General features: G+C 42.7%; 1 protein-coding gene across 1 annotated transcript in view; it reads right to left on the bottom strand.

Moving 5' to 3' along the window:
• The window catches only part of wdfy3 (WD repeat and FYVE domain containing 3), a 346,946-nt gene that overhangs the window by 242,925 nt on the left and 76,452 nt on the right, over nucleotides 1-27,569 (bottom strand). The window contains exon 3 of the mRNA XM_080191135.1: nucleotides 8,885-9,008. Within this exon, the coding sequence (XP_080047261.1) occupies nucleotides 8,885-9,008 (124 nt within the window). The remainder of the gene's footprint in view (nucleotides 1-8,884; nucleotides 9,009-27,569) is intronic.

Genomic DNA, 27,569 nt, shown 5'->3' with positions numbered 1-27,569 from the left:
AAATGTCAACAAAGATTGACAAAGAAGTTGATAAAGAAGGGTAGGAGAAACTATGAAGCTGGGCTAGCGCTTAATATAAAAAAGGATAGCAAGAGTTTTTATAAATATATAAAAAGAGGCTGGCTAGGGTGAACTTTGGTCCCTTAGAGGATGAGAAGGGGGACTTAGTGGTAGGGGATGGGGATATGGCTGAGGTCCTGAATAACGTTTTTGTTTCGGTCTTCACAGAGGAGGATGTGAATAATTTGCCGGGTGTTAGAGATGGAAAGGTGGTAGGACTAGAGGGTCTCAATGACATTACTGTTACGAGAGAGGCGGTGCTCGACAGACTGGAGGGGCTGATTGTGGACAAGTCCCCAGGACCGGATGGAATGCATCCGAGGGTTCTGAAAGAAACGGCGGAGGTGATAGTGGATGCCTTGGTGGTTATTTTCCAGACGTCGCTGGATTCCGGGGAAGTGCCGGAAGATTGGAAAGCGGCTAATGTTACGCCGTTGTTTAAGAAGGGTGCCAGGCAAAAGGCAGGGAATTACAGGCCTGTTAGTTTAACGTCTGTTGTAGGTAAAATGTTAGAATCTGACACCAAGGAGGAAATAGCAAGGCATCTTGAGAGGAATTGCTTGATAGAGCAGACACAGCACGGTTTCGTTAAAGGGAAGTCGTGTCTGACAAATTTACTGGAGTTCTATGAGGATGTGTTTAGGGCGGTGGATAGAGGAGAGCCGGTGGATGTGGTCTTTCTTGATTTTCAGAAGGCGTTTGACAAGGTACCTCACAAGAGCTTATTGCAGAAGGTCAGGGGACATGGAGTTGGGGGTAGGGTGTTAACGTGGATAGAGGATTGGTTATCAAATAGGAGGCAGAGAGTGGGGGTCAATGGGTGCTATTCGGATTGGCGGATGGTGACTAGTGGAGTGCCCCAGGGGTTGGTGCTGGGGCCTCAGCTATTTACCATTTATATAGATGATTTGGAGGAGGGAACCGAGTTTAGGGTGTCGAAATTTGCTGATGACACCAAGATTGGTGGAACGCCAAATTGTGCGGAGGGTGTGGAGAGTCTACAGAAGGATCTAGATAGGCTGGGTGAATGGGCCAGGAAATGGCAAATGAAATTTAGTGTTGGCAAGTGCGAGGTGGTCCACTTTGGTAGGAATAATGGTAGGAAGGATTATTACTTACGTGGCGAAAAACTGCAGCAGGTGACGGTGCAGAGGGACCTTGGGGTCCTTGTGCATGAGTCGCAAAAACCCAGCTTGCAGGTGCAGCAGGTGGTCAGGAAGGCGAATGGGATGCTGGCCTTCATAGCGAGGAGGATTGAGTATAAAAGTAGGGAGGTCTTGCTGCGGCTGTATAGGGCATTGGTGAGGCCGCAGCTGGAGTACTGTGTGCAGTTTTGGGCACCGTACTTATGCAAGGATATTTTGGCCTTGGAGGGAGTGCAGAGGAGGTTTACTAGGCTGATACCGGAGTTGAGGGGGTTGAGCTATGAGGAGAGGCTGAATAAACTAGGCTTGTACTCGTTAGAGTTTAGAAAAATGAGGGGAGATCTCATTGAGACGTATAAGATGATGAATGGGATGGATAGGATAGAGGTGGAGAGACTCTTCCCGCTCAGAAAGGATATTAGGACTAGGGGGCACAGCCTCAAGATAAAGGGGGGGGCGGTTTAGAACGGAGTTGAGGAGGAACTTCTTCACTCAAAGGGTGGTGAATCTCTGGAATTCTCTGCCCGTTGAAGTGGTGGAGGCTACCTCGCTAAATATTTTTAAGATGCAGGTTGATGGGTTTTTGACAAGAGAGGGGATTAAGGGTTATGGGGAGAGGGCGGGAATGTGGAACTGAGCCACGACAGATCAGCCATGATCTTATTGAATGGCGGGGCATGCTCGAAGGGCTAGATGGCCTACTCCTGCTCCTATTTCTTATGTTCCTATGTAACCTATAACACTCTTCACTTGGAACTGGCAGTTTGCGGTGACGATGGTAGTCATGATGTGGAGATGCCGGCATTGGACTCTGCCGTCGCTCCTCTTTCGCACTCCTCAACCACCTCATACACCAGCTCTACAGCAAGCGCTGCATCCTGGAAACCAAGATACAGTCCGCATTCTCAACTAGCGCTCAGGATGCAGACCAGCTGTGAAACTCTGCCAAGCAGAGAAGACAAAGGAACGACACAATAAATTGAGTTTGTATTTTTGTGTCCTTTTTATCATCAGAACTCCCAGCCCCCTGACGAAGGGGCAGGTTGTCCCAAAAGCTTGTGGCTTTTGCTACAAATAAACCTGTTTGGACCTTAAATTGGTGTTGTGGGATTTATTTGTTTTACCCCAGTCCAACAGCGGCATCTCCACATCATAAAGGTTACGTAGACAGAAAAAGGCAATAAAATGTTTGAAAACAAGGATGAGAATTTTAAAATTGAGGCATTGGTAGGTCAGAACCAAAGTGAGCTAGTAAACAGAGTGGAGATGAATGAATAATTGGTGTGCACCAACAAGATACTGGTCCAGTGGGAATATCCTCGTCCATTTAGACAGCTTATTCTTACGGTCAGAATGGCTTTTCAGTTTGCACAACTGTCCAATCATGACCTGATCTATGCAATGTGCTGAAATCATACTGGACATTAAAAAAATTCTTTTCATTATTCTTACAAATTCTACATAATTATTGCATAATTGATCATCACTCTTTAGGAATTTAGCATGAAGTGCAGAATGTTTCTATAGTCCGTTCATGACAGCAAATTTCTGAAATAGATTGCAAAACTCTCCTAATATGCAATCTCTTTCAACTAGAGATTTTAACTACCATTTTGTTGAGGTAACTTGTGTGTAAAACACTAAACAGTGAGAATCAATGGAAAGAAAAAGCACTATGAGGGAAGTTGATTCACAGAATGCTCCAAGCAAGGCTTATTAGAATTTTGGCACGAAAAGGAAAATGTAAAAAAAAAGCTGTTTAATAGGCCAGTGTAATACTAATCTGAACTTGGCTTCCATACAGTGTCCAGCACAGCTAGGAGCACAACATTTGATGGGTCTTGCTCCATTTTAGAGCTCTTTAATATGTACCATGTCCAATACACTAAATCATATCTAAAAACACAAAACTTTTCAACATCTTCTTTTCCTGGCCTGGACTAAGGAGGATTTTTGAGCAGTTTTATGCTTATTTGATATGCCAATCTGTTGTGGCTTTCCAGGCTATCATGCAGGAAATATTCAACCTGGAAGTCCAGTCCATTGGCATGACTGTAGGTCTACCAGTGCCTAATTCTGCTATACTTTTGCTAAACATGTAGTGGGTCTATAAAATTGCCAACCCAGCAGCAATTAAAATAGTTCACATGCAAGTACCTGTATTGTGTAAAGTACCTTAAAAACAAATTAGCGATTAAGTAGGAGTGCAGCATTGTGAGGTTTTCCGTGAGCTTTCAGTACACTGTAGGTATTATGTCCATTTAGGGAATAGTGAAGAATTCAGTGTGGGTATAATTCAAAGTTAGGAAGATATGAAACATTGGCATTTTACTGCAGATAACTGTTCGTGGTTTCCTCCTGCAGTCCAAAAGACATGCTAGTTAGGCGCATTAGCCATGCTAAATTCTCTCTCACTGTACCCAAACAGGCGCCAGAATGTGGTGACTAGGGGATTTTCATAGTAACTGAATTGCAATGTTAATGTAAGCCCACTTGTGACACTAATAAATAAACTTAAAAAAAGCTTAAAGTGAGTGAGTTACTTAAATTGACGCTTACTGTTACGTGATCTAATTAGGAATCTTTTCCAAACATTATGAAATCTTGGTATGTTACCTCCCAGTGACCTTCCTTTCACATTAAATGAGAAGTGGAGATGTTTGTTGATGATGGCACAATATTCAGCACCATTCACGACTCCTCGGATCGATGTCCAAATGCAATAATACATGGGCAATATTCAGGCCTGGGTTGACGTGGCAAGTAACAATCATGATGTGGAGATGCCGGCGTTGGACTGGGGTAAACACAGTAAGAATTCTCACAACACTAGGTTAAAGTCCAACAGATTTATTTGGTAGCAAACACCACCATTGCTCCTTCATCAAGTGAGTGGGAGTTCTGTTCACAAACAGAGCATATAAAGACACAAACTCAATTTACAGAATAATGATTGGAATGCAAGTTATTACAGCTAATCAAGTCTTAAAAGTAAAGACAATGTGAATGGAAAGAGCTTTAAGCACAGGTTAAAGAGATACGTATTGTCTTCAGAAAGGACAGTTGGTGAGATTTTGCAAGTCCAGGTAAGTCGTGGGAGTTGCAGATAATGTGACACGAACCCAAGATCCCGTTGAGGCCATCCTCGTGTGCGGAACTTGGCTATCAGTCTCTGCTCAGCAACTCTGCGTTGTGAAGGCCGCCTTGGAGAATGCTTACCCGAAGGTCAGAGGCCGAATGCCCGTGACCCCAACAGGAAGAGAACAGTCTTGCCCGGTGATTGTTGAGCGGAGTTCGTTCATCCGTTGTCATAGCATCTGCATGGTCTCCCCAATGTACCATGCCTCAGGACATCTTTTCCTGCAGCACATCAAGTAGACAACATTAGCCGAGTTGCAAGAGTATGTACCATGTACCTGGTGGATGGTGTCCTCGTGTGAGATGACGGCATCCATGTCAATGATCCGGCATGTCTTCACTGTACCGCAAGCCCCCGGAAAACCTCATAATGCTCCACTTCTCCAGCTTCCACCCTAAACACGTTAAAGAAGCTATCCCTTAGGGACAAGCCCTCTGTAAACAAAGGATCTGCTCAGATGAGGAGGATCGCAACAGACACCTCCAGGTGCTGAAAGATGAACTCATAAAAACAGGATATGGCGCTCGACTCATTGATCGACAGTTCCGAAGTGCCACAGCGAAAAACTGCACCGACCTCCTCAGAAGACAAACATGGGACCCGGTGGACAAATTACCCTTCGTTGTCCAGTACTTCCCTGGAGTGGAGAAGCTACAACATTTTCTCTGGAGCCTTCAGCATATCATTGATGAAGATGAACATCTTGCCAAGGCCATCCCCACACCTCCACTTCTTACCTTCAAACAACCGCACAACCTCAAACAGACCACTGTCCCCAGCAAACTATCCAGCCTTCAGGAGGACAGAGACCACGACACCACGTAACCCTGCCACAGCAACCTCTGCAAGACGTGCCAGATCATTGACGTGGATGCCATCATCTCACGTGAGAACACCATCCACCAGGTACACAGTACATAATCTTGCAACTCGGCCAATGTTGTCTACCTGATACGCTGCAGGAAAGAATGTCCTGAGGCATGGTACATTGCAGACGCTACAACAACACACGAATGAACACTGCTTGACCAGGCAAGTCTGTTCTCTTCCTGTTGGCAAACACTTCAGCGGTCACGGGCATTTGGTTTCTGATCTTTGGGTAAGCGTTCTCCAAGGCGGCCTTCACGACACACAACAGCGCAGAATCACTGAGCAGAGACTGATAGCCAAGTTCCGCACACGAGGTCAGCCTCAACCAGGATCTTGGGTTCACGTCACACCATCTGTAACCCCCATGACTTGCAAAATCTCACCAAATGTCCTGTCTGGAGACAATACACATTCTTTAACATGTGCTTAACGCTCTCTCCACTGACATTGAGTCTTAAAGATAGAGACAATTAGCTGTAAAGACTCGCATTCCAATCATTATTCTGTAAATTGAGTTTGTGTCTTTATTTTGTGACCAGAACTCCCACTCACCTGATGAAGGAGCAGCACTCCGAAAGCTAGTAACGTTGCTAAACTGTTGGACTTTAATCTGGTGTTGAGAGACTTCTTACTGTGAAGTAACAATCATGCCATACAAAATGCCAACAACAGAAAAATCTAGCCATTTTCCCTTGACATTCAACAGCATTACCAACACTGATAGGGACCATCAGTTGATCACTATCAACATCTTGGGGATTAACACGGACCAGAAACTGAACTGAACTAACCTTGGCCTCTGACCAACAAAAGCAGGTAAGAGGCTAGAAATTAAGTGGAAAGAAAAAGCATACAAGGAGGCAAAAGTCAGTGATACCCTCAAAGACAGGGATAAATTCAAGACCCAGCTAAAGAGAACAAAAAAATTAAAGAAACAGAAAATAAACTATGAGGACATACTTCTGAAGAACATAAAAACTGACAATATGAGTTTCTTTAAATAAAAAGGAAGAGAGCAAAAGAGAACTTAGGCCCCTTAAAAATTGAATCTAAGGAGAAAGTTATGGGGAGCAAGGAATTGGCAGGGGAGTTACAGATATTTTGCAGTCTCTACGGTGGAAGGTATTCCAAATATGCCATTAATACTAAATACTGGGGAGGAATTAAGTAGCATCACCAACATTAGTGAAGTAGTATTAGGCAAACTAACGGGGCTAAAGGCAGATAAGTCCCCTGGCCATCTTGGCGTGAATTCTAAAAGAAATAGCTATAGAGATAGCGAAGTATTGATTGCAATTTTCCAAAAATTCCTGGATTTTGGAAAAGTATTGAAGGATTCAAGAACTGCCAATGGGACACCGCTATTCAAAAAGGAAGGGAAGCGAAAAGTGGATAACTATAGGCTGATTAGCCTACCATCTAATATTGCAATCAATTATTAAGGAATTAATAGCAACACATTTCGAAAATCAATCTTGGAGAAATTGAACAGTTTAGACCTATATTCTCTGAAGTTTAGAAGAATGAGGGGAGATCAAATTAAGATATACAAAATGATAAAAGGTACGGATAAAGTAGATGTGGAGTGGATGCTTCCACTGGTGGGGCATTATAGGTCGAAAAGTCTTAGGATAAGAGGTAGCAAATTTAAAACAGTTGAGGAGAAACTACTTCTCCCAAAAGGTTGTGAATCTGTGCAACTCACTACCCCATACTGCAGCAGATGCTGGGGCAGTGAGTAAATTTGAGGAGTTAGATAGATTTTTAATTGGTAATGGGTTGAAGGGTTATGGGGAGAAGGCAGGGAAGTCAGATTAGGAGAATATCAGCCATGATCGAATGGCAGAGCAGTCTCAATGAGCCAAATGGCCCAATTCTGCTCCTATATCTTATGATAATCTGCTCAAGCAGAGTCAGAAAGGGAAACTACGTCTGACTAAATTATTAGAGTTTTTCGAGGATATCCTGAACAAAACGGATAAAGAGGTACCAGTAGATGTGTTATATTTGGACTTCCAGAAGGCATCCAACAAGGTACCTCATAAAAGATTAAATCATAAGTTAAGAGCCCATGTATTGGCATGGATAGACAATTGGCTAATGGACAGGAAATAGTATGTTGGGGTAAGGGATATTTTTAAAGGTTGGCGACCTGTAACCAGTGGGGTTCCACTGGGAATCAGTATATATAGCGCAATATATATTAATGACTTGAAGATAGGAAGCGAATGCACTGTAGCCAAATTTGTAGGAGATACAAGCTGCGAGAGGAATACAAGCAGGTTACAAAAAGATATTGATAGGCTTAGTAAGTGGACAAAAAGTTGGCAAATGGAGAATAATGTGGGAAAATGTAAAGCTGCTCATTTTGGAAGGGAGAACAAACGATCAGAGTATTAATTAAATGGAGAAAAACTGCAGAAAATTGCAACACAAAGGGGATCGGGGGTACTTGTGCACGAAACACAAAAGGCTAGAACACAAGTACAGCAGGTAATCAGAAAGGCTAATGGAACGTTGACTCTTATTTCAAGGGGGTTGGAGTATAAGAGTAGGGAAGTCTTGCTGCAATAATACAATGTATGGTGAGACCACATCTGAAGACAGAGCAGTTTCGGTCACCTTATTAAGGGAAAGATAATACTTACTTGGAGGCAGTTCAAAGGTTAATTAGGATGATCCCTGCTATGGAAGGATAAATGGGTTGGGTCTCATTTGAATTTGGAAGAATGAGAGATGATCTCATTAAAACATATACGATTCTAAGGGGCTTGACAAGGCAAATGCTGAGAGGATATTTACCCTCATGGAAGAGTCTAGGACCAGGGGGCATAGCCTCACATTAAACAATTGCCAATTTAAGATCGAGATAAGGCGGAATTTCTTCTCAGAGTTGATTGTCTTTGGAATGGCTTGCCACAAAGCTGTGGGGTCAGAGTCCTTGTGTACATTTAAGGCTGAGACAGATAGATTCTTGATCAATAAGGGAATCAAGGGGTAGGGGAAAGCACAGAAAAGTGGACTTGAGGAATATTGGATCAACCATGATCCGATTGAATGGTGGAGGATGCTCAAGGGACTGAATGGTCTACTCCTATTTCTTACAAATCTCACTGCAAATAACCCACCTCCTAACTTCCCAAAGTCTTTCGACAAGGAACAAGTCAGGAGTGCAGTTGTCTGGATGGGTGCAACGCCAACAACATTCAAGAAACTTGACATCATCCAGAACAAAGCAGCCTACTTGATTGGCACTTCTTCCATAAACATTCACTCCTTCCATCACTGACACAAGTAGCAGCAGCATGTTCCCCTTACATGATGCATTACAGGACCTCCCCAAAGGCTCTGTGGCCAATACTTTCCAAACCCACAACTACTATCTAGAAGGACAAGGGCACACCACGACCTGCGAGTTCCACTCCAAGCCACTCACCATTCTGACTTGGAAATATATCATTGTTCCTTCATCATCACTAGGTCAAAATCCTGAAACTCCCTTACTGCACTGAGGGTGTACCTAAATCAATGGACTGTAGTAGGTCAAGAAGGCAGCTCATCAGCACCTTCTAAGGGGCAATTAAGGATGGGCAATAAATTCTGGTCTAGTCAGCGAAGCCCACATCTCTTCATTGAGTAAAAAGGAACTCAAAATCCAAATGTACCATACCTGTGGATTTGTTTGAGGCTCTTCTCCTGATTTCAGTTACCATTAAGCGTGATACCTGGGCAGCAAATTGCAAGAGATCTGAAAATTTTTCCGTCATGGTGCCTGGAGGAGCATTTCCAAATACCTGAAAGGTGAACAAAAATAAAGCAAATTTTACAGAGAAAAACATAAAACAATTGTACAATGTGCAAGAATTGACCAGATCAATTTTTCTCTTATTAGTCTCTACGCTTAGTTTCATTCAATATTTATTCGTATTTCTGCCCAGGTATCACTCGGCAAAACCATTATTTACTTACACTGTGACTAATGTACTTGCAAATGGCAATACCTTTTTAAAAAATTTGCATTCATTTCTTCAAACATCTGCATTTTAAATCCTTCTTAAATTCTGTGGCAGTATATGGATCAATTTCTTGTCTTATGCTAATAGTCTTGTATGGCTCACCCCTTGGTATTTTAACATTGAGTAGTTTATCATTCATTCACCCTATTCACATGCAAGTACACTATTCCAGTGGAACAGTTTAAAAAACATAAATCATTGCTAAACACTATTCCTCTAACTGCATGTTTTTCTAAGGATGAGCAATATCAGGCTCTTTTTGAATCCCAGCTGGAGTCTTTTTCATAGCCTTTTTAAAGATCATCGACCTGAAACGTTAGTTGTTCTCTCCACAGAGGCTGCCTGACCTGAGCATTTCCACCTTTTTTTGTTTTCATTTGTCTTTTTAATAGCTTATTTGAGTAACTGTTTGTAATTAAAAAACATACACCCTCACTTAACTTTAACATTAACTCATAATTTGACTTTCCCTTCCACCCCCACTGTAATTTTTTTCTCCTCCTCCACAGTGGTTAGCATTGCTGCCTCAAGCACTAGGGACCTGGCTTTGATTCCAGCCTCGGCAGGCTGTGTGGAGTTTGCACATTCTCCTTGTGTCTGTGTGGGTTTCCTCTGGGTGCTTCCACCCAGTCAAAAGATGTGCAGTTTAAGTGGACTGGCCATGTTAAATTGTCTCTTCGTGCCAAGGTCTGTAGGATAGGGGGATGAGAAGGGTAAACGCATGGGGTTACAGGGATAGGGCAGGAGAGGGCCTATATAAAATGCTCTCAGAGTTGGTGCAGGCTCAATGGGCTGATTGGCATCCTTCTGTACTGCAGGGATTCTGATTCTAATATTATGGGCATCCAAAGTCAAAAAAATGCTGAGCAACATTACCAAAAGAATAGAATGCTTGTCAAAAGAGGTGCTCTGCTCAGCCAACATCATATAAATTGTGATAAAAAAAAGTTAGTGACCTGAACATTGTTTCTTTTTCTACAGATGCTGCCTGACCTGCTGAGTATTTTCTGTTTTTATTTCAGATTACTAGCATCCACAGCTTTTCACTCTGGTATCATGAATAATTTGTCAGTACTGGTTTCCAAAACACAAATTAAAAAATAAAGCACTGGCAACAGCGCAGAAAGAGTATTTGATGCAGTGTTAAAAGCATGAAAAAGTTAGAAGGAAAGAACAGAGGTACATAGAGGGATTGTGCCCAAGGATTTGTCCTTAATATATGATCAAGTGCCAGTCAGTTATTTCACACAGGTATTAGCATCCTGATTGCACACATACATTTTCCTAGAAGGGATCATTGGATATTGATCATAGAATGTTAAAGCACAGAAACAGACCATGAGGTGGCAGTGTTGCCACCACTTCAGAAGTCTAGCCTCATCCCACTTTACTGCTTGCAGTGTGTAATCTTTAACCATGGAAGAATCACAGAATCCCTACATTGCAGGAGGCCGCACCAACAACAATCCCACCCAGGCCTTATCCCCGTAACCTCAAGTATTTACCGTGCTAATTCCCCTGACACTGGGGAGCAATTTATCATGGCAAATCAGTCTAACCCACACATTTTTAGAGTGTAGGGGGCAACCAGAACACCCAGAAGAAACCCGTGCAGGCACAGGGAGAACGTGCAAACTCCACACAGATATCCAAGGCTAGAACTGAACCCAGGTCCTTAGCGCTGTGAGACAGCAGTGTGCTAACCACTGTGCCACCCTTCTCTTTTTTTCCTGAAATTCAAATATTTGGTACATTCTGCTTTGTAAAATAATGTACGGACTCTGCTTCAATAATGATGTGTGTTAGAAAATGCTACATTGTAATTACCTCAATTTAAAAGGTTTTATTTTCACTGCATGAGCTGGATATTTCACTCATCTGCTCGTTACCTTTCCAACCAATGAAAACAAATGTCGTAATTCTTCATAATCTTAAAGACTGAGAGCAACGCATAACTTTCTCAGCTCCAATAAAAAGGTCTCAATTTCTTGAGCTTCTCTTCATAACTGTATCATTTTCATTGCTTTTATATTCTGTATAAATAAAAATATGAAGCTATATACGGGGATCCAATCTTTTTACATTCTTAGTGTTCAGATACAAACTCATTACACTGGCCTTTTACAGCCTTTTCATGAAACCTTCAATCACCTCTGGATTTGAATACCAAAGCCTCTCTATTTCAGTTGCACCATTATTTAAAGGGAAAATTTATTTTCCCTATTTTTACTCCAAATGGATTTTCATGTTGATGTAAAAAGTATCTGCTCCTACCTATCCAATCTGCAATCTGTTACCTACGTTCTTTTTCAATTCTTCATGTTCTCCATATATCAAATTTGATATTGCTCCTTTAATTCCAAAGTTCAAATATTTCTGTATATTGTAAATAACAGTGGTTTCAATACAGACACCACAAAGTCTTCTGTTTTTCACAACTCTTTTGCCTCTTACCCTGCCCTCCATCTCTTTATCCATCTGGCCACCACATCTTCAAAGAGAATATCACAATATATGGAATTAAGTTATGGTGGTATCTTTATCAAATGTCTTCTGAAAATTGGTATGAACCACATCCACGGAACTTACTTTATCTATGCTATTGTATGGTGTTACTAATTAATTTCTCATTGAAATACTACATCTTATCTCTAGCAAAGTACCCACAGGTGTGGAGATAATCTACAGAACAGATGGGAAACTGTTCAGCCAATTTTGTCTACAATCCAAAATCACTCCAACTTCAATCTAGAGCTTCAGTACGCAGATAATGTTTTTGTCAAAGCACTGAAGTACCATCAATGGTGCCTTAGCAAGATCCCCAAATCCAATAGCAAGTAAAGTAGCCCAACAGCAGCATCCTGTCCAGAGCCAATAGGTGCAGCACTGAAGCGCTTATCATGCAAAATGAGTTCCATTGGGCAGAAAATGTCATTCATATGCCTGACAGCACACAGAACAGCAAGTGCTCTACTCAGAACCCAGTCACAGTAGACCCCTTAGCAGCCCAGAAGAGATCAAAAATACCCCCGCCAAGCCTGCTTTGTGATCAATGACAACGGACAAGGTTCATTCAGGAAGGCACTAAACACATCAAGAGACTTCATCAGGACAAAAACAGGCAAAGACGTAGCACTGAAAACAGCAAACAAACCTCCAAACACCCCATCTATTCAACTTTTCAATCTCCAGATGCCCAATTGGTGGCGTTACGGCAAATAGGGTCCAGGTGAAGGCTGGGATGAAAGCGCTTTATCTGAATGCACGAAGCATTCGGAATAAAGTGGATGAGCTGGTGGCGCAGATCGACACAAATGGATACGATCTGGTGGCCATTACAGAGACGTGGCTGCAAGGTGACAGGGACTGGGAGATGAATGTACAGGGCTATCAAGTGTTTAGGAAGGATAGGCAGGAGGAAAGAGGGGGTGGCGTAGCTCTGCTGATTAAGGATAGTATCAAGGTGGTAGCAAGGGATGATATCGGAACCAAAGAGCAGAACGTGGAATCGTTGTGGGTGGAGATTAGGAACAGCAAAGGGAGGAAGACGCTGGTGGGTGTCGTCTATAGGCCCCCGAATAATGATCTGGAGGTGGGGCGGGCTGTTAACACGCAAATAAGTGCGGCGTGCAGGAATGGGACGGCAGTAGTTATGGGAGATTTCAATCTGCATATTGATTGGTCGACCCATGTTGGACGAGGTGGGCTCGAGGAGGAGTTCTTGGAATGCTGCCGGGATAATTTCCTTGAACAGTGTGTGTTGGAGCCGACGAGGGAGCGAGCTATCTTGGATCTGGTGCTATGTAATGAGGCGGGTAGAATTAGGGACCTTGCGGTGAAGGATCCTCTTGGAGAGAGTGATCATTGTATGGTGGAGTTTCTGGTGCAGATGGAGGAGGAGAAAGTGGGTTCCCGGACACGCGTCCTTTGTTTGAATAGAGGGGAGTATGGTAGGATGAGAGAAGAATTGGCGAATGTGGACTGGGGGAGTGCGTTGGAAGGTAGGTCTGCTGAGGAGCAGTGGAGGATCTTTAAGGAGATCTTTCTTGGTGCTCAGCAGAAAATTATTCCGATGGTTAAAAAGGACAGTAGGAAGAGAGGTAATAAGCCGTGGATAACGAAGGAGGTGAAGGAAAGTGTTAAATTAAAAGCGGAGGAATTTAGAGTAGCTAAGAGCAGTGGGCGAGAAGAGGATTGGGAAAGGTTTAAATGTCAACAAAGATTGACAAAGAAGTTGATAAAGGAGGGTAGGAGAAGCTATGAGGCTGGGCTAGCACTTAATATAAAAAAGGATAGCAAGAGTTTTTATAAATATATAAAAAGGAAGAGGCTGGCTAGGGTGAACGTTGGTCCTTTAGAGGATGAGAAAGGGGAGCTAGTGGTAGGGGATGGGGATATGGCTAAGGTCTTGAATAACTTTTTTGTTTCTGTCTTCACGGAGGAGGACGTGAATAATTTGCCGGGTGTTAGCGATGGAAAGGTGGTAGGAATGGAGGGTCTTAATGACATTACTGTTACTAGAGAGGTGGTGCTCGACAGACTGGAGGGGCTGATTGTGGACAAGTCCCCAGGACCGGATGGAATGCATCCGAGGGTTCTGAAAGAAATGGCGGAGGTTATAGTGGATGCCTTGGTGGTTATTTTCCAGACGTCGCTGGATTCCGGGGAAGTGCCGGAAGATTGGAAAACGGCTAATGTTACGCCGTTGTTTAAGAAGGGTGCCAGGCAAAAGGCGGGGAATTATAGGCCGGTTAGTTTAACGTCTGTGGTAGGTAAAATGTTAGAATCCGTCATTAAGGAGGAAATTGCGAGGCATCTTGAAGGGAATTGCTTGATAGGGCGGACGCAACACGGTTTCATTAAAGGGAAGTCGTGTCTGACAAATTTACTGGAGTTCTATGAGGATGTGTCTAGGGCAGTGGATAGAGGAGAGCCGGTGGATGTGGTCTTTCTGGATTTTCAGAAGGCGTTTGACAAGGTACCTCACAAGAGGTTATTGCAGAAGGTCAGGGGACATGGAGTTGGGGATGTTAGCGTGGATAGAGGATTGGTTGTCAAATAGGAGGCAGAGAGTGGGGGTCAATGGGTGCTATTCGGATTGGCGGTTGGTGACTAGTGTGGTGCCCCAGGGGTCGGTGCTGGGGCCTCAGCTATTTACCATTTATATAGATGATCTGGAGGAGGGAACCGAGTGCAGGGTGTCGAAATTTGCTGATGACACCAAGATTGGGGGAAAGGCAAATTGTGCGGAGGGTGTGGAGAGTCTGCAGAAGGATCTAGATAGGCTGGGCGAATGGGCCAGGAAATGGCAAATGGAATTTAATGTTGGCAAGTGTGAGGTGGTCCACTTTGGTAGGAAGAATGGTAGGAAGGACTATTACTTACGTGGCGAAAAACTGCAGCAGGCGATGGTGCAGAGGGACCTCGGGGTCCTTGTGCATGAGTCGCAAAAACCCAGCTTGCAGGTGCAGCAGGTGGTCAGGAAGGCGAATGGGATGCTGGCCTTCATAGCGAGGGGGATTGAATATAAAAGTAGGGAGGTCTTGCTGCAGCAGTATAGGGCATTGGTGAGGCCGCAGCTGGAGTACTGTGTGCAGTTTTGGGCACCGCACCTGCGCAAGGATATTTTGGCCCTGGAGGGAGTGCAGAGGAGGTTTACTAGGCTGATACCGGAGTTGAGGGGATTGAGCTATGAGGAGAGGCTGAATAAACTAGGCTTGTACTCGTTAGAGTTTAGAAGAATGAGGGGAGATCTCATTGAGACGTATAAGATGATGAATGGGATGGATAGGATAGAGGTGGAGAGACTCTTCCCGCTCAAAAAAGACAGTAGGACTAGGGGGCACAGCCTCAAGATAAAGGGGAGGCGGTTTAGAACGGAGTTGAGGAGGAACTTCTTCACTCAAAGGGTGGTGAATCTCTGGAATTCTCTGCCCGTTGAAGTGGTGGAGGCTGCCTCACTAAATATTTTTAAGAAGCGGGTTGATGGGTTCTTGATAAGAGAGGGGATTAAGGGTTATGGGGAGAGGGCGGGAAAGTGGAACTGAGCCACAACAGATCAGCCATGATCTTACTGAATGGCGGGGCAGGCTCGAAGGGCTAGATGGCCTACTCCTGCTCCTATTTCTTATGTTCTTATGTTCTACACGCGGCAAGAGTCTGCAGATGACACATTGTATTTAACAGCCATCTGAGAATGCATCAAACTGGAGGAAATATCAGAGGAGGAGAAAAGGAGCTCATGCTTCGCCAAGTGCTTGCAAATTTATACCAGATATTTTAAAAGATCCCACAGCCAATAAACATTTCTCCATAATGTATTATGCAAGACTAAGGCACAGTAAGCTACAGGGGTCACTATTTCAAATATGGTGCACAAATGTGCAAGCTACACACTCTGCTCAGCAGAGTAATTAAGACAGCTAAAATAAGAGTCCTAGATCAGTAACCGGTTGCTGGCTCCTCATTTGTTAACTGTACTGCAGTGATAAACCTTTGAAATCAAAATATTATATTGATTGGCACTCTTCATAATAACAAGAGTAATCTGACCACTGACTTTCCATCTGGACTTACTTAATACTTGCCATAACTTCCAAGATTCAAGGCAGCATAAATGAAACTAACCGCAAAGATGCACGTGGGAAGCGCCCCAACCCCCCCTCAACCCCACCAACCCTCCCCGCAAACTCAATCTTTGGATGGGTCCAACTGTCTTACAGCACTGGTTACACTAAAAGAAAGTTGGAAGTATTACGCTCACTTTTTCTTCCGAGTAACTATCGTAATGATTTCTGTGACCCTTAACATGACAACTGACTACCCCAATTCCACCAATACATCCATCCAACACCCTATGGGACCTCCAGAACCCCCGGCTCCTCTCCAAGAACTGAACAGTCCCCCTCACCAACCCCCCCAATCCCTCTTCCCTCCCCCCACCCCCTGTAACTGCATGCCCCTCCCCACAGACCAACATCAACTGCTCCCCGCTGCCCCGGCTAACCCCTCCATACACCCCAGCTGTACCCAACTCCACAAATCCCCTAACCGCCTACACTCACCAACTCCAGCATGAGTCAAAGTTGGGTGAGGCTGAAGCAGCTAGATTTCTAGATAAGTAATTACAAGCAGAGTAGCAGTCTGCCTCAAGTACCACCCCACTGGAGGTCACGGCGATTTTTGCAAAACAGCAACAAAAGTCATCAACACTACGATTTCAGGTACATAGTTCTTAGTTGAAAGGAACTAATGTTAACACATCAATCACTGGCAGGAAACAAAAGTACACAAAAGAAAAATCTCAATCTGTGACAGATTTATAACATCCAAATAGAAAAAAACTACTAGAATCATACAGCACAAAAAGCAGCTTTTTGGCCCATGTACTGGCTCTTTGAAAGAAGAAGCCAATTAGTGTCACTCCCCTTTTCATTCCCAACAACATTGTATTTTTTTCTCTTGAAGTTAAGCATTCAATTCCCTTTGGAAAGTTACTGTTAAAGTTGCTTCCACCATCCATTCAGGCAGTGTATTCCAGATCATAACCGCTGCAAAAGTTTTGCTCAGTAATTAAAATCTGAAGGAATGAAATTCCACCCTTGATTTTCACTGACAGGGAGGTTGGTTGGGAGTAAATGCTGCACTATCAAAAACTTACTTACACTGAAATGGACAAATGCCAACTTTTTAAAAATTCACTCAAAGGATGCAAGCATCACTGGCAAGACTTGCACTTACTGCTCATCCTAATTACCCTTGAAAAGTTAGGGCTGAGTCTTCTTCGCAAACCTATTGCAGTCCACTTCCAGAAAGTGCTCCCACAATGCTTTTTGGGAGGGAATTCTCAGATTTTGACCCAGTGATGATGAGGAAATAGTGAGATGAAATAGCAAGATATACCCAAATAAAGGTGATTTGGAGAACTGTAGGTTTGCAAATGTTACATCGCTGTTCAAAGAAAAGGGGAGAGATTTGGAGGCAAACTTGTAAGCAATAACTTCTCCATGTGCTTGCTACACGTGTCCATTTAAGTGCAGTTTTGAGAGATGCTGTTGAGAAGCCTTGGAAAATTGCTGCAGTACATCTTGTAGATGATGCACACTGCTGCCGGAATGGACGTTTAACGTAGAGAATGGAGTTTCTGGTGTTTTTATTGGATAGCCACCATGTAAGTCCAGCAACTTCTTGCTTTTCAATGTGTTTCAATGCCAAGTCTCTCACTGAAATACAATAAAGCTTCTGGAGAAACAGGTTATCTCGCATAGCAACTTCTTGATTTCCATAACTTGCTCTAATTACACTGATAATTACTGTTACTGTAACATCCAGGTCAATATATCAGCACAGCCTTTATCAGGAGTTTATACAGATTTAGCATAAATTATTTGCTTTTGAACCCTATGCTTCTATTTATAAAGCCCAAGATTTGATATGCTTAACAGCATTATCAACTTGTCCTCCACAATTTCATAAACCTGTTAATGTGAACTTTATAGATGTCTCCGTTGCTGTACCCCTGATACATTTATACCTCTTCCATCTTTCCTTCAAAATGAACCACTTTACACTTTTCTCTGCATTAAATTTCATCAGTGTATCAATGTATGAATCTATGTCCTCCCAAAGTCCACTACTGCCTTCATCACTGTTTACTACAATTTCAGATTCTGCATCAAATTGAAATTTTGCCTTTTATAGCCATCAAAAAATAGCTGTGACTAAAATTCCAACTCAGGCAAAATCATTGTGTATTTCTCTCCAGTTTGATAAACCATCTTTCATCATGACCCTTCTTCCCGCCTCTTAGCCAAATTCATAACCACACTAATTGAATTCCAATGGCTTTCATTAGGCTAATGTCCTTTATGTGGCACTTCGTAAACATGTTTAGAAAGTCCATACATCCAACATTAACTGCATTACCTTCAACAACCCTCTATGCTTATTTCATTTAAGAACTCCACCAGGTTTTTCAGACATTAACCTTTGGCTGTCATTTATTTGTCTGTGTTCTTCCAAGTGACAGTTAGTTTTCTCTAATATATTAGGTTGTCTGGTCTACAGTTACTGGGTTTATCTCTCCCCTTTTTTCAACAGGGGTGTAACATTTGCAAATCTACCATTTCTATATCCAAATAGTATTTCAAGCATATGGCTGGGTTTCTGCTATTTCAACCCTTGCTTCTCTTGAAAACCAGGGAAACATCCTTTTTAGAATGGGTGACTTTTCTATTTTTAAGCACCAACAACCTTTTAAATATCTCCCATTATTTTTCTCCACACCCTTTTTCAGTACATGACATCATGTTCACTTATAAAAACTGTAAAGCACTCATTTAATAGCTCTGATTCTGCAAGATGATTTCTTTTCTGTTTCTAGATTTCCCAAAGCTCCTGTGCCTACCCTCTTAAACAAGTAGCAATTTTTGGTTATTATCTTTTTCAAATCATTCTTTTTACTGACAGCACAGAGAATCAATCAGCAACAACTGGCGGACACGGTCATCAGAAGGGGAAGCATTTAGCAGGAATAAGATCAAATGAGCAGGAAGTGGGCCTCTATTCACAGTAAATTTGTACTAAAACTAGCTAGATTTTCTTATTGCTGCAGGTTTTCAAATGTTCACACCTTAACATACAGCAAAAAGATTATACATATATTTTGATTTAAAAGTTCTAATCTATGTAAATCAATAAAAAAAGTGTTAAGAAAATGTGTGCTTTCCCTATTTTGGGAAAATGCCATTATTTACACAATTGAGATTTGAAGGACAAAGGCAGTCCTATTTCTGTGCGACATAAATGGTACTTACTATCTTGCAGTAATTAAAGAAGCTAAAATACAGTAATTAAAAGAGGCAGATAATTACAGGCAATTAGTGTTTACCTAACCCTCATATTAAGGCAGAGGAATTACACCTCAAGCTTTAAACATATCAGAAGACCTTCCCCCTTCATCTCCTTACTGGTAAATTATGATCAATATTGCAGAATTGACTAAAAAAATTAGCTGATCACTAAAAAATATTCTTCGCCAATATCCATTTCAGCTTTTAGTATTTCTTCTACCTCCACTGATAATGTTGCAGTCATAAAGGGTCATTATTTCCCATCCCAGCTCCTCATCACTTTCCCCACCGAGACTCAACCCGCCCACCTAGTTCAGAATGCTAGACATACCCAGCAGGTCAGGACATATTCAGGTTGATGACCTTACATCAGAATTGGCCAAATCTAGTAATGTAATGGTTTAAAGCAAATACAGAGATAGGAAAAAAAAGAGGGGCAGTGGGAAACAAACAAAAGGTAAATTCTGATAAGAGTGGAAGGTAGGAGAGATTAAATGATCAAAGGGATGGTGCTGCAAGGTAAAAGGGTATGGGTAATGGGATAGGACACAAAAGATGGGTTTAAAGAGGTGTAAATGAGAAAACACAGACTTGTCATCAACAGCTGCAGTCTGGAATAAAAATGTAGGAACAGAGGTAGACCATTCAGCCGGTTAATCCTGTTCTGCCATTCAAATAGACCAATCACGCCTGGTCGTCAACTTCTATACTATTCCCCCCAACTATCCCCAAACACTTATGGTATTAGTATAAGAACATAAGAATGAGGTGGAGTAGGCCATTTGGCCCCTCGGGCCTGTTCAACATTCAATAAGATCATAGCTGATCTTTACGTGGACTCAATGTTGTGTCTGTAAAACGCTGAACTGAAAGTTGATATGCTATTCCCTAAGCTTACTCAGAGCTTCACTGGAACAAAGATGGAGGCCAAGGTCAGTGTTGAAGAAAAGCAGAGAATTAAAATGACAGGTGAGCAGCAGTATCAGGTCACATTTACAGACTGGATGGAGGCATTCTGCAAAACAGTTGACCCAGCTACAACTGGTCTCCCCAAAGTACAGAACAAATATAGTACACTAAACAGGTACAAATAAATCACTTTAACCTTCAAGGATTGTTTTTCACCTGGGTGGTGAGATTATTTTGTAAAGTCTGGCTACAGGGGAGGTCCCAGACGACTGGAGAATAGCCAGTGTTGTTACTTTGTCTAAGGAGGGTAGCAAGAATAATACAGTAATTACAGGCAGTTGAGCCTTTCATCAGTGGTATGGAAAAATATTGGAGAGGGTTCTTTGAGACAGGATTTATTCCCACTCGGAAATAAGTGGATGTATTATTGAGAGGCAACATGGTTTTGTGAAGGGGAGGTCGTGTCTCCCGAATTCTCTGCCCGTTGAGGTGGTGGAGGCTGTCTCGCTAAATATTTTTAAGATGCGGGTTGATGGGTTTTTGATAAGCGAGGGGATTAAGGGTTATGGGGAGAGGGCGGGAATGTGGAACTGAGCCACGACAGATCAGCCATGATCTTATTGAATGGCGGGGCAGGCTCGAAGGGCTAGATGGCCTACTCCTGCTCCTATTTCTTATGATTGAGTTTTTTGAGGAAGTAACGAAGATGACTGATGAGGATAGGGCAGTGGATGTTGTCTACATGGACTTCAGTAAGGCCTCTGACAATGTCCCGCAAGGCAGACTGGTGCAGAAAGTGAAGTCGCATGGGATCAGAGGTGAACTGGCAAGGTGGACACAAAACTGGCTCGGTCAAAGAAGACAGAGAGTAGTAGTGGAAGGATGCGTTTCTGAATGGAGGGCTGTGACAAGTGGTGCTCCTCAGGGATCAGTGCTGGGATCTTTGCTGTTTGTAATATATATATATAAAATGATTTGGAGAAAAATGTAACTGGATTGATTAGTAAGTTTGCAGATGACACAAAGACTGATGGATTTGCAGATAGCAAATGAGGACCAGAGGATCAGCAGGATACAGGTCACCTGGAGACTTGGGCAGAGAGATGACAGATGGTGTTTAATCCGGACAAATGTAAAGTAATGCATTTTGGAAAGTCCAATACAAATAGGAAATATACAGTGAATGGCAGAACCCTCAAGAGTATTGATGGGCAAAGAGATCTGGATGTACAGGTACACAGGTCACTGAAAGTGGCAATGCAGATGGACAAGGTAGTCAAGAAGGCATAGGGCATGCTTGCCTTCATTGGCTGGGGCACGGAGCTTAAAAATTGGCAAGTTATGTTGCAGCTTTATAGAACCTTAGTTAGGCAGCACTTGGAATATAGTGTTCAATTCTGGTCACCACACTACCAGGAGGATGTGGAGGTTTTGGAGAGGGTACAGAAAAGTTTTACCAGGATGTTGCCTGGTATGAGGGCATTAGCTATGAGAAGAGGTTGGAGAAACTTGGTTTGTTCTTACTGGAACGACAGAGGTTGAGGGGTGACCTGATAGAAGTCTACAAGATTGAGAGGCATGGACAGATTGGATAATCAGAAGCTTTTTCGCAGGATGGGAGAATCAATTATTAGGAGGCACAGGTTTAAGGTTCAAGGGCCAAGGTTTAAAGGAGATGTACAAGGCAGGTTTCTTAAAGAGAGAGTAGTGGGTCCCTGGAACTCATTGCCAGGGGAGGTATTGGAAGCAGATATGGAAGTGACTTTTAAGGGGCATCTTGACAAATACATGAATAGGATGGGAATAGAGGGATATGGCCCCTGGAAGGGTGTGGAGAAGGAGGGCATTTGGCCCATTGCATCCACACCAGCTCTCCAAATAAGCATTATGTCTAAGTGCCATTCCGCTCGCTGCATTTTCCCCATGGCCGTGCACATTGTTTCTATTCAAATAATCATCCAATTCATCCAATTTTATTTACACTGCCAGATTTCCTCTTAGAAACCTTTCTCTTTAGTTTAAATTTTCCCACTACATTCTTATAATGACTGGAGTAGACAAAATAGTTTCAGTAACTTACTTGTCAGAGAAAAAGTCAAAAGGTTTGATGTTTTAAAATAATTAATAATCCTGATTGAATTAATGCTGTATATACTTTTCTTATAAAACCCTTATATTGTTTCCCACAATAGTGGCAACATGTCAAAAATCCTTCAATGGCTTTGATGTGACATGGGTGTTGGAAGTGCCATATAAATGCAAGCTTTTTTTCCCCCAATTTCAGAATCTATATTGCCAAAGAAATAATGACATCATACTTACAAAATATTTAGAAGACATGAATCAATCTATGTTTTGGCAAAACACAATCTGGGTGCCCTCCTGACTGGCGACTTTGGTGGGGGCAGGATGCATTTATTCAGGCAGGCGAGTAGCAGATGGAGACTTTTTGCCTCCATCTTGAAGTCGTCTGTGGTCTGTAATGGCAATACAACGATTCTAGGACTCAGGTTGGCACCATCCACTGCCTCCTAATGGCATAGCAATTCCATGGAGCTACTGGCCCCCAGCTGGATGGCAGTTCTCAATTGGCAGGACTTCCGCCTGAGTCCTTGATCCCAGGAAAAGGCCCACTGCTAGCCTGTCAAGTGTCTGAGTGAAACAACAGACATGGGCCATTCTTAAAAGGAGGGCTGCAGGGCTTTCACCAGTTCTTTAGCAAGTAGTTGAGGTCTGAGTTGCCTTCACAAGATTACACTCTGTTCTCAGGCTACACCTTTAAATTAATTAAAACAGCTAAAACTGCCACGCATTGTAATATACTTTAGACAAGTGAGCCACAATAATGTTTAGCTACAATACCTTTACTGCAATAAGCACAATTATGCTAAATATTCATGTAATCAAGACAAATAACATCAAAGCAACTGTAACTTTAACATTGAGTTGGTCATTATGCAACAGTTGTGCAATGCTTTATGCTACAGCAGTCACCCACAAATTCCAGAATTATTTATACACTTTCTTCCCTTATTTGTGACAATCACATACCTCATAAATGAAATTGGGTGTAAGCCAATCCTTATCAAAATCAGATCCTTGTTTCAGTTATTTATTAATACACATAGCCCAAATGCAACTGGACTTGGATAATAACCATTGAAAACTGGCTGAAGGAAGGAAGGTTCAACAGCATCCTGAGGTGTAAATCATGTGATTATTCATGTACAAACTTTTACAAGGGCTACAAGGGCAACAACTTATCCAAAAAGAGTTCTTCTCATTGACTTTGGTTTTCTCGCAGAGGTTATGATTCCATGGTAGTTGTCAACATCCAATACCTTACATAAGTAGCCCCATTTATATGTGAGCCTTGGCAATTTAGCATTGGCAGAGTATTTGACAGTGGAGATCATCATACTTAATCTTGGGGTAGTTAACAGCCGCGTATTCACGTTTGTAGACAAAGGGATAATCATCGGCAGTGGGAATCCTAGACATCTTTTTCTTATGCAACCAAAGCCTTCTGCAACTCTTACACAAAGCCAATTGTTGCCCAAGTTAAAATCAACTAACTTGGTACATACAGATAATCAGCCCTGGGGCATTCTTTTTCTTAATGCTCAAGAGGCAAGGTTAAATTTCAAAGCCATTGGCATTATCCCCCTCTCCTGTCTAACTAGTTTGAAGATCAAATGAAAATGCTTTTCATTTTATGAAAGCTCAGGTTCAGTGATATAACGCTTACTTCTAAGACAAAGTCAACAATTCAAAAAACACTCCAGGTATTGATAATGTAATCAAGTGTAACACTTCAGTACAGTACTGAAGAATGCCACATTGTTGAAGCTGCCGTCCTTGGAGTTCTATGAGGATGTGTCTAGGGCGGTGGATAGAGGAGAGCCGGTGGATGTGGTCTTTCTAGATTTTCAGAAGGCGTTTGACAAGGTACCTCACAAGAGGTTATTGCAGAAGGTCGAGGGGCATGGAGTTGGGGGTAGGGTGTTAGCGTGGATAGAGGATTGGTTGTCACATAGGAGGCAGAGAGTGGGGGTCAACGGGTGCTATTTGGATTGGCGGATGGTGACTAGTGGAGTGCCCCAGGGGTCGGTGATTGGGCCTCAGCTTTTTACCATTTATATAGATGATCCGGAGGAGGGAACCGAGTGTAGGGTGTCGAAATTTGCTGATGACACCAAGGTTGGGGGAACGGCAAATTGTGCGGAGGGTGTGGAGAGTCTGCAGAAGGATCTAGATAGGCTGGGCAAATGGAATTTAATGTTGGCAAGTGTGAGGTGGTCCACTTTGGTAGGAAGGACTATTACTTACAGGGCGAAAAACTGCAGCAGGCGACGGTACAGAGGGACCTCGGGGTCCTTGTGCATGAGTCGCAAAAACCCAGCTTGCAGGTGCAGCAGGTGGTCAGGAAGGCGAATGGGATGCTGGCCTTCATAGCGAGGGGGATTGAATATAAAAGTAGGGAGGTCTTGCTGCAGCTGTATAGGGCATTGGTGAGGCCGCAGCTGGAGTACTGTGTGCAGTTTTGGGCGCCGCACCTGCGCAAGGATATTTTGGCCTTGGAGGGAGTGTAGAGGAGGTTTACCAGGCTGATACCGGAGTTGAGGGGGTTGAGCTATGAGGAGAGGCTGAATAAACTGGGCTTGTACTCGTTAGAGTTTAGAAGAATGAGGGGAGATCTCATTGAGACGTATAAGATGATGAATGGGATGGATAGGATAGAGGTGGAGAGACTCTTCCCGCTCAAAAAAGACAGTAGGACTTGGGGGCACAGCCTCAAGATAAAAGGGGGGCGGTTTAGAACGGAGTTGAGGAGGAACTTCTTCACTCAAAGGGTGGTGAATCTCTGGAATTCTCTGCCCGTTGAAGTGGTGGAGGCTGCCTCGCTAAATATTTTTAAGACGCGGGTTGATGGGTTTTTGATAAGCGAGGGGATTAAGGGTTATGGGGAGAGGGCGGGAAAGTGGAACTGAGCAGCGACAGATCAGCCATGATCCTTTTGAATGGCGGGGCAGGCTCGAAGGGCTAGATGGCCTACTCCTGCTCCTATTTCTTATGTTATGTTCTTATGTTCACTGTGTTGTGGAATCAAGGCTGTGTTTGACCAGTCAGTGGACATAAAAGATTCCACAATGGCATTTAAAGAGAAGTAGGATATTTTCTCAGGGCCCTGGCCAACATTCATCCCTCAAACAACGCAACTTAGAATGGATCAACTGGTCACTCATCTTATTGCTATTTATGGAATAATGCTGTAAACAATTTTTGACCCCCCACATGTAGCAGTGGCAATGTTTCAAAAATGATATATGTCCAAAAAACCTTCTTACCCATCTTAAACAGGAAATGCATTGTATAAAAGCAAGTTTGTTCTTTCTTTTTATTCTTGATATTACATGGCCATCGCAGAATGACAGAATTCTTACAGCACATTTGGTCTGTTGTATCTTTGTTGGCTCTTCGCAGGAGCAGCCAGCTGCATTCCCCAGCCTTGTAAATTCTCTCTTTTCCAGGTGTTTATCCAATTCCCTTTTGAAAACCTCAACTGAATCTGCCTCCAACACAACCTCAGGTAGTGCATGATAGATGCTAGCCGCTGTGTAAAAATATTTTTCTTCATTCTATGTTGCTGCACCATCAGTACCCTCTGGTTTCTGATCTTTTCACTAACTGGATCAGTTTTTGTCTCTCTACTATTGCGATACCTCATGGTTTTGAATTTATATCAAATCTCCCCTGAATCTTCTCTTCCCAATTGAAGTCCCTCATCCCTGGGACCACTTATAAAAAACATTACTGCATCCTCTCTAAAGTCTTCATACCCTTCATACAAACATCTTGTCAAGGCCATCTCCACACCCCCATTTCTTGCCTTCAAACAATCTCAAACAGACCATCGTCTGCAGCAAACCACCCAACCTTCAGGGGAACAGTGACCACGACACCACACAACCCTGCAAGATGTGCCGGATCATCGACACAAATGCCATCATCTCTCGCGAGAACACCATCCAACAGATACACGGTACATACTCTTGCGACTCAACCAATGTTGTCTATCTGATATGCTGCAGGAAAGGATGTCCCAAGGCTGATATATTGGGGAGACCACGCAGGCACGATGACAATGGATTAAATGAACACTGCTTGACAATCACCAGGCAAGAGTGTTCTCTTCGTGCCAGGGGACACTTCAGCAGTCAAGGCATTCAGCGCCTGATCTTCAGGTAAGCGTTCTCGACACATGACAATGCAGAATCATTGAGCAGAAACTGACAGCCGAGTTCCGTACAGGAAGACAACCTCAGCCGGGATCTTGGGTTCATGTCACACTAACTGCAACCCCGACGACTTGCCTGGATTTGCAAAATCTCACTAACTGCCCTGGCTGGAGACAATACACACCTCTTTAACCTGCGCTTAACCCTCTCTCCACTCACACTGTCAGCACCTTTAAGACTTGATTACCTGTAAGACTTGCATTCCAACCATTATCTTGTAAATTGAGTTTGTGTTTCTATATGCCCTGCTTGTGAACACAACTCCTCACTTACCTGAAGGAGCAACACTCCAAAACCTTGTGCTACCAAATAAATTTATTGGACTTGAACCTGGTATTGAGAGACTTCTTACTGGGCTTACCCCAGTTCAACACCAGCATCTCCATATCTTAAATTAATGGATCACATAACTGGCCATTCCATCAGTTATTCACTATTACTCTTCCCTGTCACTCAACCAAACTTTGCATCCACACTGCTACTTTCCCTTTTATCTTTTAGGCGTCAACTTTGCAGTGCCTTGTATAGCATTAAATCAAAACCAAAAACACCACATCAATTGCAATCACCAACCCTCTCTGGTCCTCATCAAAAAAATGAATATGGCAAAACACAATTTGCTTTCAACAGATCTGTGCCGACCTTTGTTAATTAATCCACACTTGTCTGAGTGGCATGAATTTTGCTCTGATTACTGTTTCCAAAAGCAACACCCAGGATGAAATGACTGGCCTGCAATTACAAATAGCAATTTTAGAATAAAGGAACAATCTACAAAAACATGCAACATAACAAAAAGTTTTCAGAATCTACAACTAGTGATGTACAAATGCTATCTTTTGTTAAAAATCTAATTTTCTTTTAGCATTCATAAGAAAGAGAAAATGAAACACATTGTGTGGAAGAGATCAGTGCCAGTGCAATTAATTCAGCATAGATTTATGAAATTTGTGAGGCAGTCTGTCAACATTAAGAAAGTACTGCGTAGGAAAAGTAAATAATCCTGGAAGCAATTCTAACTTCAGCATGCTCCTTGATCAGCCCTTATAGATCAAACCAAGACTTATGGGACTTATCACATTTGTGGGCATAAACAAACAATATAAAATTGAACAGCTCCAAAGGAGGTCATATTGGACTCAAAACATTTACTGTTTCTCTCTCCACTGATGCTGCCAGACCCAAGCCTTTGCAGTATTTTGTTTTTATTCCATATCTTCAGCATCCACAATATTTTGCTTGTATTCAAACATAAAATTCACCAATTATTCATCCTTTTC

This window comes from Carcharhinus amblyrhynchos, chromosome 1, assembly GCF_965287045.1.
Source record: "Carcharhinus amblyrhynchos chromosome 1, sCarAmb.v2.hapA, whole genome shotgun sequence".
NCBI classification, from domain to species: Eukaryota; Metazoa; Chordata; class Chondrichthyes; order Carcharhiniformes; family Carcharhinidae; genus Carcharhinus; species Carcharhinus amblyrhynchos.
This window is presented reverse-complemented; position numbering and strand designations above follow the sequence as displayed.